This window comes from Cebus imitator, unplaced genomic scaffold, assembly GCF_001604975.1.
Source record: "Cebus imitator isolate Cc_AM_T3 unplaced genomic scaffold, Cebus_imitator-1.0 Scaffold36, whole genome shotgun sequence".
In the NCBI taxonomy this organism is placed as follows: domain Eukaryota; kingdom Metazoa; phylum Chordata; class Mammalia; order Primates; family Cebidae; genus Cebus; species Cebus imitator.
The window spans coordinates 3,206,299-3,222,705 of record NW_016107351.1 but is presented as its reverse complement, the minus strand read 5'-3'; the positions used below and the strand labels follow the sequence as shown (position 1 = coordinate 3,222,705).

General features: G+C 54.4%; 1 protein-coding gene across 5 annotated transcripts in view; it reads right to left on the bottom strand.

Annotated features, from left to right (window-relative positions):
- Positions 1-16,407, bottom strand: part of TBC1D16 (TBC1 domain family member 16) — a 93,650-nt gene that overhangs the window by 66,213 nt on the left and 11,030 nt on the right. For 4 of the 5 annotated variants that reach the window (XM_017524950.1, XM_017524954.1, XM_017524953.2 and 1 more), the window contains exons 2-3: positions 6,023-6,265; positions 3,782-4,379 (exon numbers count right to left, since the gene is read on the bottom strand). In XM_017524950.1, coding sequence (XP_017380439.1) covers positions 3,782-4,379; positions 6,023-6,203 — 779 coding nt within the window. In that variant the 5' untranslated portion in view covers positions 6,204-6,265. The remainder of the gene's footprint in view (positions 1-3,781; positions 4,380-6,022; positions 6,266-16,407) is intronic. The other variant, XM_017524951.1, reaches the window with a different exon arrangement.

Below are 16,407 nucleotides of genomic sequence, written 5' to 3'. Positions count from 1 at the left end.
CCTCTCTCTCTCTCTCTCTCTCTCTCTCTCTCTCTCTCTCTCTGCGCCCCTTCACAGCAGGGGTTCTCAATGCTGCCTGGACTTCACAAACCCCCAGGGAGTTCAAAAAAGTCCCATGCCTGGGCAGCACCCAGCAGTCCTGGTTTAATTGGTCTGGGTGCAGCCTGGGCATCAGGATTTTTAAAGCTGCCCGGGGCATTCTCACAGGCAGCCGGGCTGGGGTCGCCTGCTCTACAGCGTCCAGGACAATTAACCGTCTTAGCCAAGGATTTCCAGTCCCTTCACATGAAGGTGCCAGAGGATGCGGAGGGAGCGAGGAGCACCACGTCTGCTTCCAGGGTCTACCACGCTGTGGGGACCAGGAAGCGCAGAGGAGCAAGGAAGGGCCGGGGAAGTGCAGAGCCTGCCCAGCCCCTTCCAGAATCCATGTCTGCTTTTCTTTTTTCCTTTTTTTTTTTTCAGACAGGGTATGTCTCTGCTACCCAGGATGGAGTGCAGTGGTGTGATCACAGCTCACTGCAGCCTCCACCTCCCAGGCTCAAGCGATCCTCCTGTCTCAGCCTCCCTCCCGAGTAGCTGGGATCATAGGCTCGCACCACTATGCCCAGCTAATTGTTTCGTATTTTTTATAGAGACAAGGTTTTGCCATTTTTCCCAGCTGGTCTTGAACTCCTAGTCTCAAGTGTTCCACCCACCTTGGCCTCCCAAAGTGCTAGGATTACAGGTGTGAGTTACAGCAACCGGCCTCCATGTCTACTTTTTAAAAATAAAAAGCAAGCTCCCCGCAGTCTGTCTTGGAGACAGGCTGTTTTCACTCCAGCCTCAAGACTGAAGCACACACTTCCGGGGCAGGGGTGAGAGTCCCGTCCATGTCCACCTCATCCCAGCACAAAGCTGCACCTCACCATGCTCATCAAGCCTCCCCTGGAGCCGGCTAACAGGGGCCTGAGGGTCGAGCCGCGGCCAAGAGGCATTTTCTGAGCCTTCGTCAGGAGCAGCACCCCCCAGCACGGCCTCCAGGTGGGGACGGGACGGGTCCCAGGCCAGGCTCGCTGACCGCATACCCCAGGCTGGTGCTCAACCTTCACACAGGCTCCACCCTACAAGAAGGCTCTTGGCCGCAATTCAGACCCTTGAGGCATCTGCGTTTTGGACGTGGGAGGTAACGGCCGCAAAATCACACACAACTCGGGGTGACGCCAGGACTAGAAACAGATCTGTCAGGCTCCAGAAGTTAGTCCTTCACCACCATCTGCCTCCCATCAGCTGGGGATGGACAGGCAGACGGGGTGTATTCTCTGTGGGGACTCAAGCAGCAGAGCAGAGAAGGGGGCCATGGGGAGCGCCCTCCTTGGCTCGGGGTCAGGGGAATGGTGAAGCCTCCCCCAAAAGCTGGCATGAAGGTGCCCCATCGGCTAGAGCCGAGTCTCACTCACACAAGCTGGTCAATTAGGAGAGATGGGGAGGAGGAGGCCCGGACAGAGGGGATCCCTGACCAAATGCATGTGGCTGAGAGAGCCCAGGAGATCCAGAGACGGAGGGGACCGTGAACTTGAAGGTGTGCACGGTCGGGGGAGGAAGAGGGAGCACCATCGCTCAGCAGGGGCCAGATGGTGACGGGCCTTGGACCCTGCGCTAAGGACATGGCACTTCATCCTGAAAATGATGGGCGGCCCCCGGTGGGTCCCAGTCAGAGGGGCAGCTTGGCTTCCAGAGTGAGTGCACAGCACCCCGACCACTGTTCACTGATGCCAATTCACTCCCACCCTCGGTTGCGACAAAAAGTGTCTCCTGGCATTGCCACACACCCTGGGGACAGAATCGGTGAGAATCACTGCTCTAGAAGAGCCTGGAGGTACCTGGGCTTCAGCGTTGTACAAAGGCTCGCCCCAGAACTCCCCAACACATGCAGCCAGGTTGGAGAACCACCAAGGCGGAGGGTGAGGAGAGGGGAATGGGGTGCATTCTCACAATACCCCCAGAGAGCAGCTATCACCAGCCTCATCTTACAAACGGGGAAACCGAGGCTCCAAGAAGACTAAGGACTTTCCCAGCTTCACACTGACCAGTGGTACCAGGACTCAACCGGCACTCAAGTCCCTAGCTCCTACGCCTGAGCTCCCCACGAAAGGGGCTGCTGGACAGAGCTGACCGGCCAGGTTCTGGCTGGGGTTCTGCCACTGAGTCCTCAGCCTCAAGCCCACCACCTCTCTGGGACACAGCTGGGCCGTCCCCTTCAGCTGGGCCCTGGGGACCCCCACAGGTTCTGTTGCACCGTCAGCTTGGCACCACCAGGGGGAGCTCTGACCGAGCCCGGACGGTGGGACCCAGGTTAGGACCAGAACCCAGGCAGCCAGGTTCCCCAGCCCCGGACGCCACCCAGCTCAGTGAGCCTCCTGGGACCTGGAGTCCTTACAGCTCATGGCTTCCTTTTATCTGCACTCTCAGATAATTGAGAGAAGAGTTACCGGTTCACCCTGGGGCTCGAAAGGACTACATCTTACTGGAGGGATGTAATCAGGGAAAGCTCGCCCCACCGTCACCCCTGCTGAGGCCGCAAAGCTTGTGTCCCTGCATCATGCTCCGCTGGTGCCGGGCTACATCGGCCTGGGGTGACCTTTCATGCTGCAGGCCAGGCGCAGACCCAGTTGGGTTCAAATCCCAGCCTGGCCAGAAGTCACTGACCTTCTCCAAGCCTCCCTTTCCCCTTCCATACCAGGGATGATATGAGGGCCCGCCTCGTGGGGCGTGGGGTTGTGGAGAGCACACACATGCACCATCCACAGCCCATGGCGTCCAGCGCCCAGGCGAGGCCCGGGTCGCCCACATCCAGCACGCGCCCGGCTCACACCACGAGCTCAGTAGTTACTGACCTGCTTGCTGGCTGACGTCAGCTCTGATTGTCTGTGGTCAGCACCATTATTTGCATAGAAATCTAATGAGCGTAAGGACCACAGCCAGGGCATAGGAAGGGGCTGTGCGAGTCGGACACGGGCCCTCTGTGCTGGCTCCGGGGGCTCCAGGCCTAGGCGACCACACTGGAGCCCACCACAAGGCCAGGAGGACCCTCATGGCAATACGCAACCCTCCCCACTCAGGAAAGTCTCTTTGGGCTCCAAGGCCCAGGGATCCCACCACAGGGCATGGGTTGGATTCCAGCTCCCGCTAGGGTGGCCACCAAGGGGTCCAGGTGCTCTGGCTGGACTCCCCGGGTGCACAGCGGCAGCCAAGTCCGGTGACCGTGGTCAACACTGTCCGGGGCTACGTTCTGTCCTCTACAGCTACAAGACAGAGGGAGGCTGACGCCTCCAGGGACCTCCGGGGGCAGGTCACAAGCCCGGTGGTCTGCAGGGTGGAGCAGGAGGCTAGGACCAAGCAAAGCAGCATATCTGGGGTGGGCCAGCCCTGTACGTGAGCCTCATGATGCCACCGGGCCTCTCGGCCACTCACTTGGGGACTGAGAATCTCCTGCCCTCCTGGCGATGGGAACAGAGGGACCAGGACTCCAGGGGACTTGGCCTCGGTCATGGACCCGTCAGACCTGGCAGGGCCTGTTTGGTCCCAGGTGAGGCTGCCGAAAGCAAGGAGGGAGGAGAATGTGGAAAGCCCTCAGCACACCCTTCAGAGCCCCCGGGGCTCCTGCCGCAGCCGCAGCCACAGGTGGGTGGGGCAGATGCCTCCAGCGCTTACCCCGCACCGCAGGTGACACAGGAGACTGCTTCCCTTCCCGGTCAGGCCTTGGGGGCCTCCCGAGAGCCCCTGCCCAGAGCCAGGAACTCACCTGCTGTCGCTTTCCAGAAACATGGAGCCACGGTTCTCGGCCAGCGCCGCGCTGATGGGTGAGAGGCAGAAGGGTGAGGAGAAGGCGTCTGAGTCCGAGTCGAAGGAGCTGTCCCTGCTCACGCCCTCCGTGGACAGCTCCAGGGAGCCGTCCTCCTCCCCGGCCTCGGGCCGCAGCTCCCGCCCCTCCTCGGTGCCATCCTGCAAACTGACTGTCGACAAGATCCCGGAGGGGCTACGGGCAGGCTGTGAGGCCGGCCGGGCACTGTCCACCCCCGAGCCCTGGGCCAGCTTCTCCTCGTCCTCCGGCGCAGGGCTGGCCAGCACACCGTCCGGAACGCTCTGGGCCACCACCAGGATGTCCTCATCTTTGGGGGTCAGGGTGGGCCGCAGCTCCGTGGGGGAGGGCTGGTGGGAGGCCCCCGAGCTCCGGGCACGCCGGCCCCGAGGGCGGGGTGCCTTGCGAACCGGGGAGCTCTCCGGCGTGATGTAACGCAGGGCCTCCTCGTCCTGCCTCTGGATGCGAGAGTTGGGGACCCACGCCAGGATGAGGGTGGCTCCCAGCATCTCATCCTTCTCCATATACAAGCACAGGTAACCTGTGAGGAGCCAGGGGGACGGCGTTAGAGGCCGGGGCGCTGTGGATCAGGCCCTTATGGTGCCTCTGGCAGCGGCTCCTAGAGGCCACCACCCTTTAGTCAAGCGCCAGTCGGGCTTCAGGTACAGCCTGGCCCCGAGCAAACGCGCTAAAGTGAAACAGCAGAGCTCGAAATGAATCCTAGCTCAGCGCGCCAAGAACACACGCTCCGGCAGGTCCAGGGGCACTGGTTCCCGAGCGCGGCCTGCCGTTCACCTTTTTGGTTTTTGTGTTTTTGTTTTCAAGACAGTCTCACCCTGTCTCTCAAGCTGGAGTGCAGTCGCACGATCTCAGCTCACTGCAGCCTCCACCTTCCAGGCTCAATCGATCCTCCCACCTCAGCCTCCCGAGTAGATGCAACTACAGCTGCACGCCACCACACTGACTGATTTTTTGCTTTTTAGTAGAGAGCGGTTTCACCTTATTGGCCAAGATGGTCTCCATCTCTTGACCTTGTGATCTGCCCGCCTCAGCCTCACAGAGTGCTGGGGTTACAGGCGTGAGCCACCACACTCGGCCGAACGTTTATTTTAAATAGAGACGAAGTCTAGCTCTGTTACCCAGGCTGGTCTCGAACTCCTGAGCTCAAGCAATCCTCCCGCCTCGGCCTCCTGAAGTGCTGGGATTACAGGCGCGAACCACCGTGCCTAGACGATCATGCTAATATTCTGCCATCTTATCTGGGGCTGCTGTCTGTATTCTTGCCCGGGCCAAGCAAATGTCAGGGCGTGCCAGTGCAGGCCACAGGATACGGGGGCCCTGAAACATCCTTTTGGCAGCCGGGAAGGGGGCGGTGACAGGAAGAAATGAGAAGAGAGAGTCCAGAGACGGCCCTGCAGCCTCACGTCCTTCGCAGATGGCACTGTTCGGCCAAGAGCCGCTCGGCCTCTCCACACCTGTGTCCCTGCCCATCTAAGAGGCCTGCTGGGGCCCTGGTCACTCCCATGAGGTTGTTGTGCAAATTAAATAAAGCAACAGATGAACAAAGCAATGCACTAATTTGGTTTTTGTTGCTTTTTTTTTTTTGAAGACGGAGTTCCACCTTGTCGCCCAGGTTGGAGTGCAATGACTTGGTCTTGTCTCACTGCAAACTTTGCCTTCTGGGTTCAAGGGATTCTCCTGCCTCAGCCTCCCAAATAGCTGGGATCACAGGCGCATGCCACTACGCCTGGCTAATTTTTTGTATTTTTAGTAGAGACAGAGTTTTGCCATGTTGGCCAGGCTGGTCTAGAACTCCTGACCTCGTGATCCACCCGCCTCAGCCTCCCAAAGTGCTGGGATTATAAGTGTGAGCCACCAACGCCTGGCCAATACATTTATTTGTTGTTGCAAGTCATTCACATGAACGACAAGGGGCCAGGCAGGCCTCAGGGATCACTAACCATCTTTTTGTCCCTCCCTCTGAAAGCGGCGGGGCTGAGGGACTCACCCAGCCTGCCGTGAGCCGGACCTAACACCCCAGAGCCTGCTCCTGTGAGGACTGCTGCAGCTAGTTACACATTTTGGCAAAGGAACCAAATGCACTTGTCTTTCTCCCATGGGTGGCCCAGGGCCTTGGAAAATAACCGGGGCTGCGCAACCCTGGAGCCTGCCGGCCCAGCTCACCTGGGTGGTGCTCCCCCAGCCCCTGCAGCCCCTCCGGGGGGTGCACGCAGACATTGTTCTTGGAGTAGATGATCTCGCCATCCAGGACGGAGGGGGACCCACTGCCGCTGCCAGCCAGGGTGAGGGTCAGGAGGTCCGAGGCTTTGGAGGAGGCCCGGCGAAGGAGGCGGCCCAGAGACATTGCCGGGCAAGTGTTTCCATCCTCCGCACGCTTCGGCCCAGGCAGGGCTCGTCAAGACCTGCCTGGGGAGGAAGAGAGGGGAGATGGTCAAGGGCATGGACTTGCATCCCGCCTAACCTCGGCACCCGGTGGGTGGTGGTTAACCACAGGAGCGCTTCCTGCTGGTGCGCGGCTCCGTACAGGGCAGGCCACGTTCCCCACCTCGGCTAGGCCACCTGTGCGTCGCAGGGGCTCAACCCTTGGATGCCACCAGCACCTCCCTTCCCAGGATGACAGCCAGAACATCTCCAGGCTTTGCCAAATGTGCCCTGGGGGGCAAATCCCTCCCAAGCCGAGCCACTAAGCTACGGGAACCCTGTTCCCACCTCAGCCATTTCATAAAAACCTCCAGGCATTCTCTTTTCTGAGCTTCCCTCCTGTGTCAGCACAAACGAGCCCTTCCAATGCATTAAAAAGAAATAAATAGGCTGGGCGCGGTAGCTCATGCCTGTAATCCTAGCACTTTGGGGGGCCAAGGCAGGCAGATCACTTGAGGTAGGGCGATCGAGACCAGCCTGGCCAACATGGTGAAACACCATCTCTACCAAAAATACAAAAATTAGCAAGGTGTGGTGGTGGACACCTATCGTCCCAGCTACTTGGGAAGCTGATGCAGGAAAATCACTTGAACCTGAGAAGTGGAGGTTGTAGTGAGCTGAGATCATACCCCTGCACTCTAGCCTGGCCGACAGAGTGAGACTCTGTTTCAAGAAAAAGAAAGAAGGAAATTTTATAAACAAAAGGATTAGTATCCAGAATATATAAAGAACTCCTACAAATCCGTGGTGAAAAGGAGCAACATCTCAACAGAAAAAATGGGTGCTCCGCACAAGAGGAAGGCCAGAGCTCTGATAAACATGTAAAGACATTCTCAGTTTCTTTTTTTGCTTTTTCAGACCAAGTCTCACTCTGTCACCCAGGCTGGAGTGCAGTGGTGCGACCTCAGCTCACTGCAACCTCTGCCTCCCGGGTTCAAGACATTCTCCTGTCTCAGCCTCCCAAATAGCTGGGATTACCGGTGTGCACCACCACGCCCAGCTAATTTTTGTATTTTTTTTTTTTTAGTAGAGACAAGATTTCACTATATTTGTCAGGCTGGTCTCAAACGCCTGATCTCAGGTGATCCACCTGCCTCAGCCTCCCAAAGTGCTGGGATTACAGGCGTGAGCCACCACGCCTGGCAAGATTCTCAGTTTCAAATAAAAAACCAACACCCAACAGACAGAAAAAAGCAATTTTAAGTCTAAAAATACTTCATGTTGGAGAGGATGAGGGAAAGGGGAGCTCTCACCAGCCCTGTCTCTTCCAAGGCAAGACAGACCTGGCAGGACCCAGCATCACTGAGAAGCCCCGACCCCCCCGAAATTCCACCTTTAGGAACTACCTGAGTGGGGTTCTTCAAACTGCAATTTGCAGCCCTATTGTAGATCCTGAAATCAAGTTAGTGGGTCAACACCAGCGTAAGAGGAAAAAAAGAAGAAAAAAATAGAAAATGGCCTCAAACACTGGCCGTGGCCAGGCTCAGCACTGGGTCAGGGGGTGTCTGCTCCGTGAGGACACACCTGTGTGGGTGAGACAGCTTGGGGCGTATAACATGTGTATATACTGTGCACTGCGACCTAAAACACTTGGTGGCTCTGCCTGGGGAAACCCAAGGAGACACCTCCTCCAACGCTTTACAGCCAGTTTCTACCAACCAAACGTCTAAATGGCCAGAAACCACCAAACGTCTAAACGGCCGATGAGAACCAACGAGACGTCTGTACACACATGGAGCTCACGAACACACACCAAGCCACGCCGGGGAACGACCATGTCGATGAAGAGGCAGGCACAGCCGGGCACAGGGGCTCAAGCCTATAATCCGAACACGCTGGGAAGCCAAGGTGGATGGATCACCTGAGGTCAGGAGTTTGAGACCAGCCTGGCCAACATGGCGAAACCCCGCCTCTACTGAAAATACAAAAACATTAGCCAGGCGTGGTGGCGGGTGCCTGTAATTCCGGCTACTTGGGATGCGGAGACAGGAGAAGCGCTTGAACCCGGGAGGTGGAAGTTGCAGTGAGCTGGGACTGCGTCACTGCACTCCAGCCTGGGCGGCAGAGCGGGACTCCGTCACCAAAAAGGCAGGCACAGAGCCATGCTGCATCCTGGTCACTGACGGCGGATGTCCAGGACTCCGACCACGGCTGGGCTGCATGCAGGCCGGCTTCACAAAAGTCTGCAGAGGTTGGGGGGCTGAGAGAGAACAGTTTCAGAGGGGCTTCACCTTCATCTCTTTGAAGGGAAAAAAGACTTGAAGCCAACATGGGAATTAGCAACTGGGAGTGAATAAAGCAAATGTGGTCCAGTGGAATATTATTCGGCCTTGAAAAGAAAGAAAACTCTGATACCTGCTACGGCACGGATGAGCCCCGAAAACACCGCACCGAGTGAAACACACCGGTCACAAGAGGCGAGTGCTCGGCCAGGCGCAGGGGCTCCCGCCTGTAATCCCAGTACTTTGGGAGGCTGAGGTGGGCAGATCATGAGGTCAGGAGTTCAAGACCAGCCTGGCCAATATGGTGAAACCCCGTCTCTACTAAAAATACAAAAATCAGCTGGGCGTGGTGGCGGGTGCCTGTAGTCCCAGCTAGTCGGGAGGCTGAGGCAGGAGAATTGCTTGAACCGGGAGCCGGGAACCGGGAGGCGGAGGTTGCAGTGAGCCGAGATCGCACCACTGCACTCCAACCAAAAATAAAAAGGCAAGTACTGCAGGATCCCACCTGCGTGAGGCGCTAGAGCAGTCAGGCTCCTAGAGACAGGAGGCGAACGACGGGGGCCAGGGGAGGAGGGGGCTAGGGAGGTGGCATTTAAGGGGACGAGGCTTCAGCTTGGGAGGATGAAAGCATCCTGGAGGACAGCGGCGGCGGCTCTCCACATCAACGCGGCTGAACCTGACACTTAAAAATGGTCCAAGTGGTCAGTTTTATGTTATATGTATTTCACCACAATAAAAAGTTAAAAATTATCCATTGGTGGAGGGTCTCTGGGTATATTATCTTGTTCTTTGAACTTTCTGTGTTTTTTACACTTTGGCTCCAAAGATCCAGAGCTGGTTGAGGGAGGCCCCTAAATCAAATTCTTTTCACCTGCAGCACTCGGCGGGGCTCCGGATCACACGGAGGGTGGGTGAGTGGGGAGGGGGACCGCTGGCTCAGCAGAGCTGGCTCCCACTCTGGCAGGACACAGGGACAAATCTCAGTGGTGACAGCCACCGTCCCAGGACCAGGCGGCGCAGCCGTCTCTGCCTCTCTGGGTCCCCCTCCTCGGACCCCCTGGGTGCTTCAGCCTCCCCCAGCCCCGTGTGCGTATTTCCAATTGTCTCCCTGGCTGCCGACTTTCCAAGAACAATACTGGAAGATGTTCCAGCCAGCCCAGGAGTGGCCTTCCCATTCCTGTGCCTTTCATTCCCATTCCCCAGCTCGGAGATCCCGATGTCAGCGTCACTTCTGAACATCACCAGTCCTGGGGCTGAGGACAGAGCCTCACCTCCTCAGCCGTGAGCCGTGGACGCCCTCTGCCTGAGCTCCACCGTGTCCAGGGCCCTCATCCACTCGGCTCTCCCCAGCCACCTCTTCTTACACCCCCACAAATGCCCAGTGAAGGCTGCAGAAGAAAGTCAACCTTTGGTGCAGGGGTCAGCAACTTGTTCTGCAAAGGCCAGAGAGTAAATGCTTTGGACACCCCCACCCCCGGGGCCTGACAGTCTCCATGGCCACCACTCAGCTCTGCCCTTAGGGTGCAGGAGCAGCCACAGACAGTAAGTGACCCGTTTCACTGGAACAGCCAAGCTTCACTGACAGACACGGAGGCTGATAGTCTAGATCATTTTTCACGTGTCCTAAAAAAAATTCTTTCCACTTTTTTAACCCCCTTAAAAAATGTAAAAACCATCCTTAGCTCACAGGCTGTACAGACAGGTGGAAAGCTGGCTTTGGTCTGAGCGTTGCCGACGGCAGTGCCCAGCACAGAACACCTGACCAAATCCGGGGTACTCTCCTCTGCCTATCCAAACCAGCTCCGGATCAGCCTCTCCAGGAAGCCTTCTGGCCACTCCTGGCCTAAACACTTCATGCCACAAAGTGACATATGACAACCAAGTGATGAGACTTTAAAAAAAGTCACACTGCAAACTACAAATCAAAAACTGTACTGTCCTTCTCAACAATCACCTGCAAAAGCTATGTGCTATTCTAATGTTGTCCAGAATATTTTTAGAATTTAACAATTCTTTAAGAATTGCAAGGTCAATTAATAAGCCATGCAAGAAAATTACTCCCCTTTCTCTAGGCCAGCCACGTCCACAAAAAACATTACCGGAGCCACATATACAATTTTAAATTTTCTGGTAGCCACATTTTAAAAGTTAAAAAAAAAAAAAAACCAAGTGAAATTAAGTAATTTTCAGCACAGTATATCCAAAATATTATTTCAGCTTGGACTACAGACGCATGCCGCCATGACCCAATAGTTTTTTTATTTTTGGTAGAGATGAGGTCTCACTTTGTTGCACAGACTGGTCTTGAACTTCCGGCCTCAGGTGATCCTCCTGCCTCAGCCTTCCAAAGTGTTGGTATTACAGGCGTGAGCCATTGCGCCCAAACTATTTTACATCCTTAAAGTCTTCAAAGTCTGCTGTGCATTTCGTACTTAGGCACATCAAAGTTCTGCCCAGCCACATTTTGGATGTACCGTGGCCTGCATGGCCGTGGTGTCCACAGCGGATGAGGCCACAGCAGGGCTAGAGCCTCCTTCTGTGTTTCACTCAACATTATTCAGTGTGACTGCCCCAGTCACCAGAGCTGCCTACACACAGCTCTCAGCTGCTTCTCCAGATCAAAACCCTATTTAAGTGAAAATGTTTTCCCAGCACTGAGGATAATCAAAAAAATGTGCTGGAAGTTTTAAAAGAGATTCCAAAATACAAGTGTTCGAAATACAGCATTTTCTCCCATCCCATGAGATATGGAATCTCACTGTGGCTCTGGGAGGTGCATCCCAAGAGGGTAGTTTTGCAGATGAGACAACAGATTCTGAGTACCCAGGGTCATCTAGTGAGCAGGACACCTGGAGTGGGAGACCTCTGTCCCCAGCGTGCAGAATTCCGGCTCCTCCCTCACCTGCCACCTGAGAGCACCAGGACAATACCCCGCCCCTCCCAGATTGTTCTGGAGAGTCTGGGCTCTTTTTGGAGACATGGAGAATGTCTGTCAAACATTAGATAGGACTATTTGCTCTCTAAAAACAATTCCATTTATTTTTTAAATGTATCTGCGGCCGGGTGCGGTGGCTCACGCCTATAATCCCTGCACCTTGGGAGGCCGAGGTGGGCCAATTGCCTGAGCCCAGGAATTGGAGACCACCCTGGGCAACACAGTGAACCTGTCTCTACTAAAATACAAAAAATTAGCTAGGCGTGGCGGTGGGCGCCTATAGTCCCAGCTACTCAGGAGGCTGAGGCAAGGGAATCACTTGAACCCGGGAGGCATAGGTTGCAGTGAGCCGAGATTGCACCACTGCACTCCAGCCTGGGCAACAGAGCGAGACTCCGTCTCAAAAAACTAAATGAATAAATAATAAAATAAAAGGTATCTGCTCTTTTCAAGGCTATTTCACTGAAATTTGACCTAGTTTCCAAACTCTGGTCACCACCAAATTAGAAATGAAGAATCCTTGACATATTTTTTTAGGCTTTTTTTTAGTTGTGAAACACACTCAGAGAAGAAAAAGGAAGACTATGAGTCCCTTAAACTACATGACCCTAAGATATTTGTGTATTTTCTATCTTCTGTGCCCTGTAATGAATGAATGAATCTAAAAACCCACTCCTTGGAATTCTATCATACCTTGCTTTCAGCTGGATCATCAATATACTTTCCCAGGTGAAATATATTTATGATATAACAAATTTCAGGGTTGAGGTACATCCCCTAAAATCCCTGTGTTGAAGTCTGAGACCCCAGAACCCAAGAATGAAACTGTTTTAGAAGACAGTGTCTTTAGCGAGGTGATCAAGTTACCCTGAGGTCCATATGACCAGTGTCCTTATAAAAAGAGTAAGTTAGCGGACAGGTGCCCGTATACAAGGAGAGCGCTGTGTGAATACCAAGACCGCACCTACCGGCAAGGGGCAGGCCTGGAGCAGCCCCTCCCGCACAGCCTCTGAGGGAAGGGGCCTGCCAACACCTTCGTCTTGGACTTCCTGCCTCCAGAGCTGTCAGAGAGAAAAGTTCTATTGTTCAAGCCACCCGGTCCCTGCCACTTTGTTAGGACAGTCCTAGCAAACAATTACACCACATTATTAACACATTCAAAAATTATAAGGCCAGGTGCGGTGGCTCATGCCCGTCATCCCAGCATTTTGGGAGGCCGAGGCCGGCGGATCATCTGAGGTCAGGAGTTCGAGACCAGCCCAGCCAACACGGTGAAACCCCGTCTCTACTAACATAACAAAAATTAGTCGGGCATAGGGGTGAGTGCCTATAGTCCCAGCTACTCGGGAGGCTGAGGCAGGGAGAACTGCTTGAGCCTGGGAGGTAGAGGCCTCAGCAAGCCTAGATTTCGCCACTGCACTCCAGCTGGGGGGACAGAGCAAGACTCCATCTCAAAATACATAAATAAATAAAAATAAAAATAAAAATTACAAATGCCAGTCCTCCATCTTCACAGAAGCAGCCGCCATGGCTAGGCATTCGGCTCCCAACCAGTGGCTACTTAAATAATCAACTCCACGTTTTAATACATAAATCTTCATCTGCATCCTCATTATTTCCAGGGTCACTGTTTCCCCAGCAGGATAAACTGGACCCCAACACCTATTGCCCAGTGGGTTCTCCAAAATGTAAGCGTGTTACCAGGGATTTAAATCTTCACCAGGTTCGCAATTGAAACATGGTGTTCTGGCCGGGCACAGCGGTTCCCACCTGTCATTCCAACAATTTGGGAGGCCAAGGTGGGAGGGTTGCTCAAGCCTAGGAATTCAAAACCAGCCTGGGCAACATAATGAGATCCCACCTCTAAAAAAATTTAAAAGTTAGCTGGGTGTGGTGGTGTGTGCCTGTAGTCCCAGCTACTTGGGAGGCTGAGGCGGGTCCCTTGAGCCCAGGAGGATGCACTGAGCAGGACTTGCACTACCGTACCAGACCCTGGGCGACAGATGATCCTATACTTTAATTAGACACTTGTGTTCACCTGTGAATTATCTGTCAGCGTGCTTTGTCAATTTTTCTGCTGGGGTGGTGGAATTCTTAATATTTTTAACACAGAGATTAAGTTGAGATGGAATTTTCATTGATACATAAGAACTCTTTACATAGCAAAGATCATTACCTCTTGCTGTATTTGTTGCATGTGTTTTTCCTAACTTGTTGTTTGCCTTTTATTGATGTTATCTATTTTGACATACAGAAGTTTTAAACTTTTATGTAAACTGACGGTAACTTTTTCTTAATGATTTCCTTTATGACTTTTATACTTAATATAATTATTTACAAGCTAAAGATCTTTAAACATCGGTCTATATTTTCTTCTATGTTCAATGAACCACCACGCCCAGCTAATTTTTGTATTTTTTTTTAGTAGAGAGAGGATTTCACCATGTTGGCCAGCTGGGCCTTGAACTCCTGCCCTCAGGTGATCTGCCCACCTCGGCCTCCCAAAGTGCTGGGATTACAGGTGTGAGCCTCCGCACCCAGCCCTGTTTTCTGTTTGTTTGGTTTGGTTTGGGTTTTTTTGAGACAGTCTCACTCTGCCACCTAGGCCGGAGTGCAATGGCACAATCTTGGCTCACTGCAACCTCCGCTTCCCAAGTTCAGACTATCTTCCTGCCTCAGTCTTCCATGTAGCTGGGATTGCAGGTGCCCGCCATCACGCCTGGCTAATTTTTGTATTTTTGGTAGAAATGGGGTTTCTCCTCATCGGCCAGGCTGGTCTCGAACTCCTGACCTCAGGTGATCTGCCCACCTCGGCCTCCCAAACTGCTGGGATTACAGGTGTGAGCCACCGTGCCTTGCCAGGGACATTTATTATATAAAACTTTATGGGTAATTTTAAAAGAGGTGCCTTGGCCGTGACCTGGAAGCCTGTGTCGTTCTCACACTATAACATGCTCTGGTGAGAGTAACACTTGTCACAGGCAAGGTTTAGTGTGAGATGGACAGGTAGGGCGGTTTTAACTTCTTCCCCTAGGCCGCCCCTCCACCCTGCTGAATAAAACACATTTTCAGAAATTCACAGGACGCCCCTTCCAGAGACCAAGCAGCTCCTCTCCCCTTGATGGGCAGGCGGCCCTCCAGGGGCACTGCCAATGGGCTCTGGTGATGGCTGCCGGGGGCTACCACGTGACCATGCCCAGGCAGCCAATGCCCTCCATGCCCTCCTGATGCCCCGCAGTCTCAGTGCGGCCACCGTTTCCCATGAGCCTACGGCAAGCTCACCGGAGACCCTTCCCTGCAGAGGCCCACGACCCCTGTGGCCATTTCTCCCCAGATCTCAATTCTGCTTTGCGTGGCCGCTGCTTAAAGAGATGGTCAGCGCCACCTGGTCCTTCAGGAGGTTTCTCACCTGGGTGCAGGCCAGGAGGAATAACTGCCGCCAGGCTCCCGGCTCAGGGCGTGGTTGAGGTGGCTCCGCTCCCGCGGTAGCCTGCCTAGACCCCCCTGCGGCTTCCCTCCCCCCGCCCCAGCCCCAGCCCCAGCCCCAGCCCCAGCCCCAGCCGAGTGTGTCCAGGCTGCCCTCATCTCCTCACTGGCGTCTCCAGCCCTGGTGTGAATTTCCATTCACGCTCCAAAATCCACCTTGGCAGCGCCCTCATTCTGCAGCTCCACCGAGTCCTCCAGCCAGGGAAGAGAGATCTGAGTTTAACCCAACGCTGTCAGAGGAGGGGGAGGAAACAGCTCCTGGGACAGGGCTCCCAGGTCCCTCCAGGACGGAGGAACAAACACAGCAGCTAAGGACGCAGCCCTTGGGGAGTGCGGGTGAGACCCAACTCCTGCGGGGAGTGTGCGGGGCCCAAATCCCTCGCCAGCCAGCTAGGGGGAAGCGGCTTCCAGCGACAAAACGCAGCTCTGGGCCAAGCAGCCCTCCCCGGCGCAACCCACAGCCCCCGACAGCCCCCGCCCCAACCAGAGGCCCACCCCCATCTCTGACCCACCAGGCAGGGCTGCAGGGGGGCGCGCCCCTCGGACCCCCAGTCCCATGGAGATCCCAAACCCATGGCTGCTGCTCCCACCCCAGAGGAGTCAGAGGCCGTGTGTGTGCACCCACCACACGTGTGCACCCACCACACACACCACACTACACACACATCACACACCAGACACACCATAGACACACACATCATAGACACACACCATAGACACACCACACACAACACACCATGGACACACACACTACACACTACACACACATCATACACACACCACGCACCACACACACACACAATAGACACACACTACATACACACCATAGACACACATGCCACACACGATACACCAGACACACATACTACACACAACACATCGTACACACATATGCCACACACACCACACACCAGACACACATGCTACATACACACCACACACACCACACACCAAAGACATACCACACACACGTCACACACCATAGACACACACCACATATTACATATACATCATAGACACACACACTACATACACACCATACATCATAGACACACATATACCACATACACCATAGGTACACACTGTAGACACACACCACACAAACACCACAGATATATACACCACACACCACAGGCACACTGCATAAACATCATAGACACATACACCACACACACCATAGGCGCACACACACCACACACACCATAGGCACACACCACACACACAACCCCACAAGCGCACACTACACACACACACACCATATATACGCGTTACATAACATTCCACATACACCCTAGACACACACACACCACAGATGCACACATACCATGACACATAGAGGCACACACACTAGGACACACACACACCTCATGACACACACCATGAAACACACATACACCATGACACAGACACACACACACACCAGACACACACACCATAGACACACACACACACACCAGACACACACACCATACACACACACACAC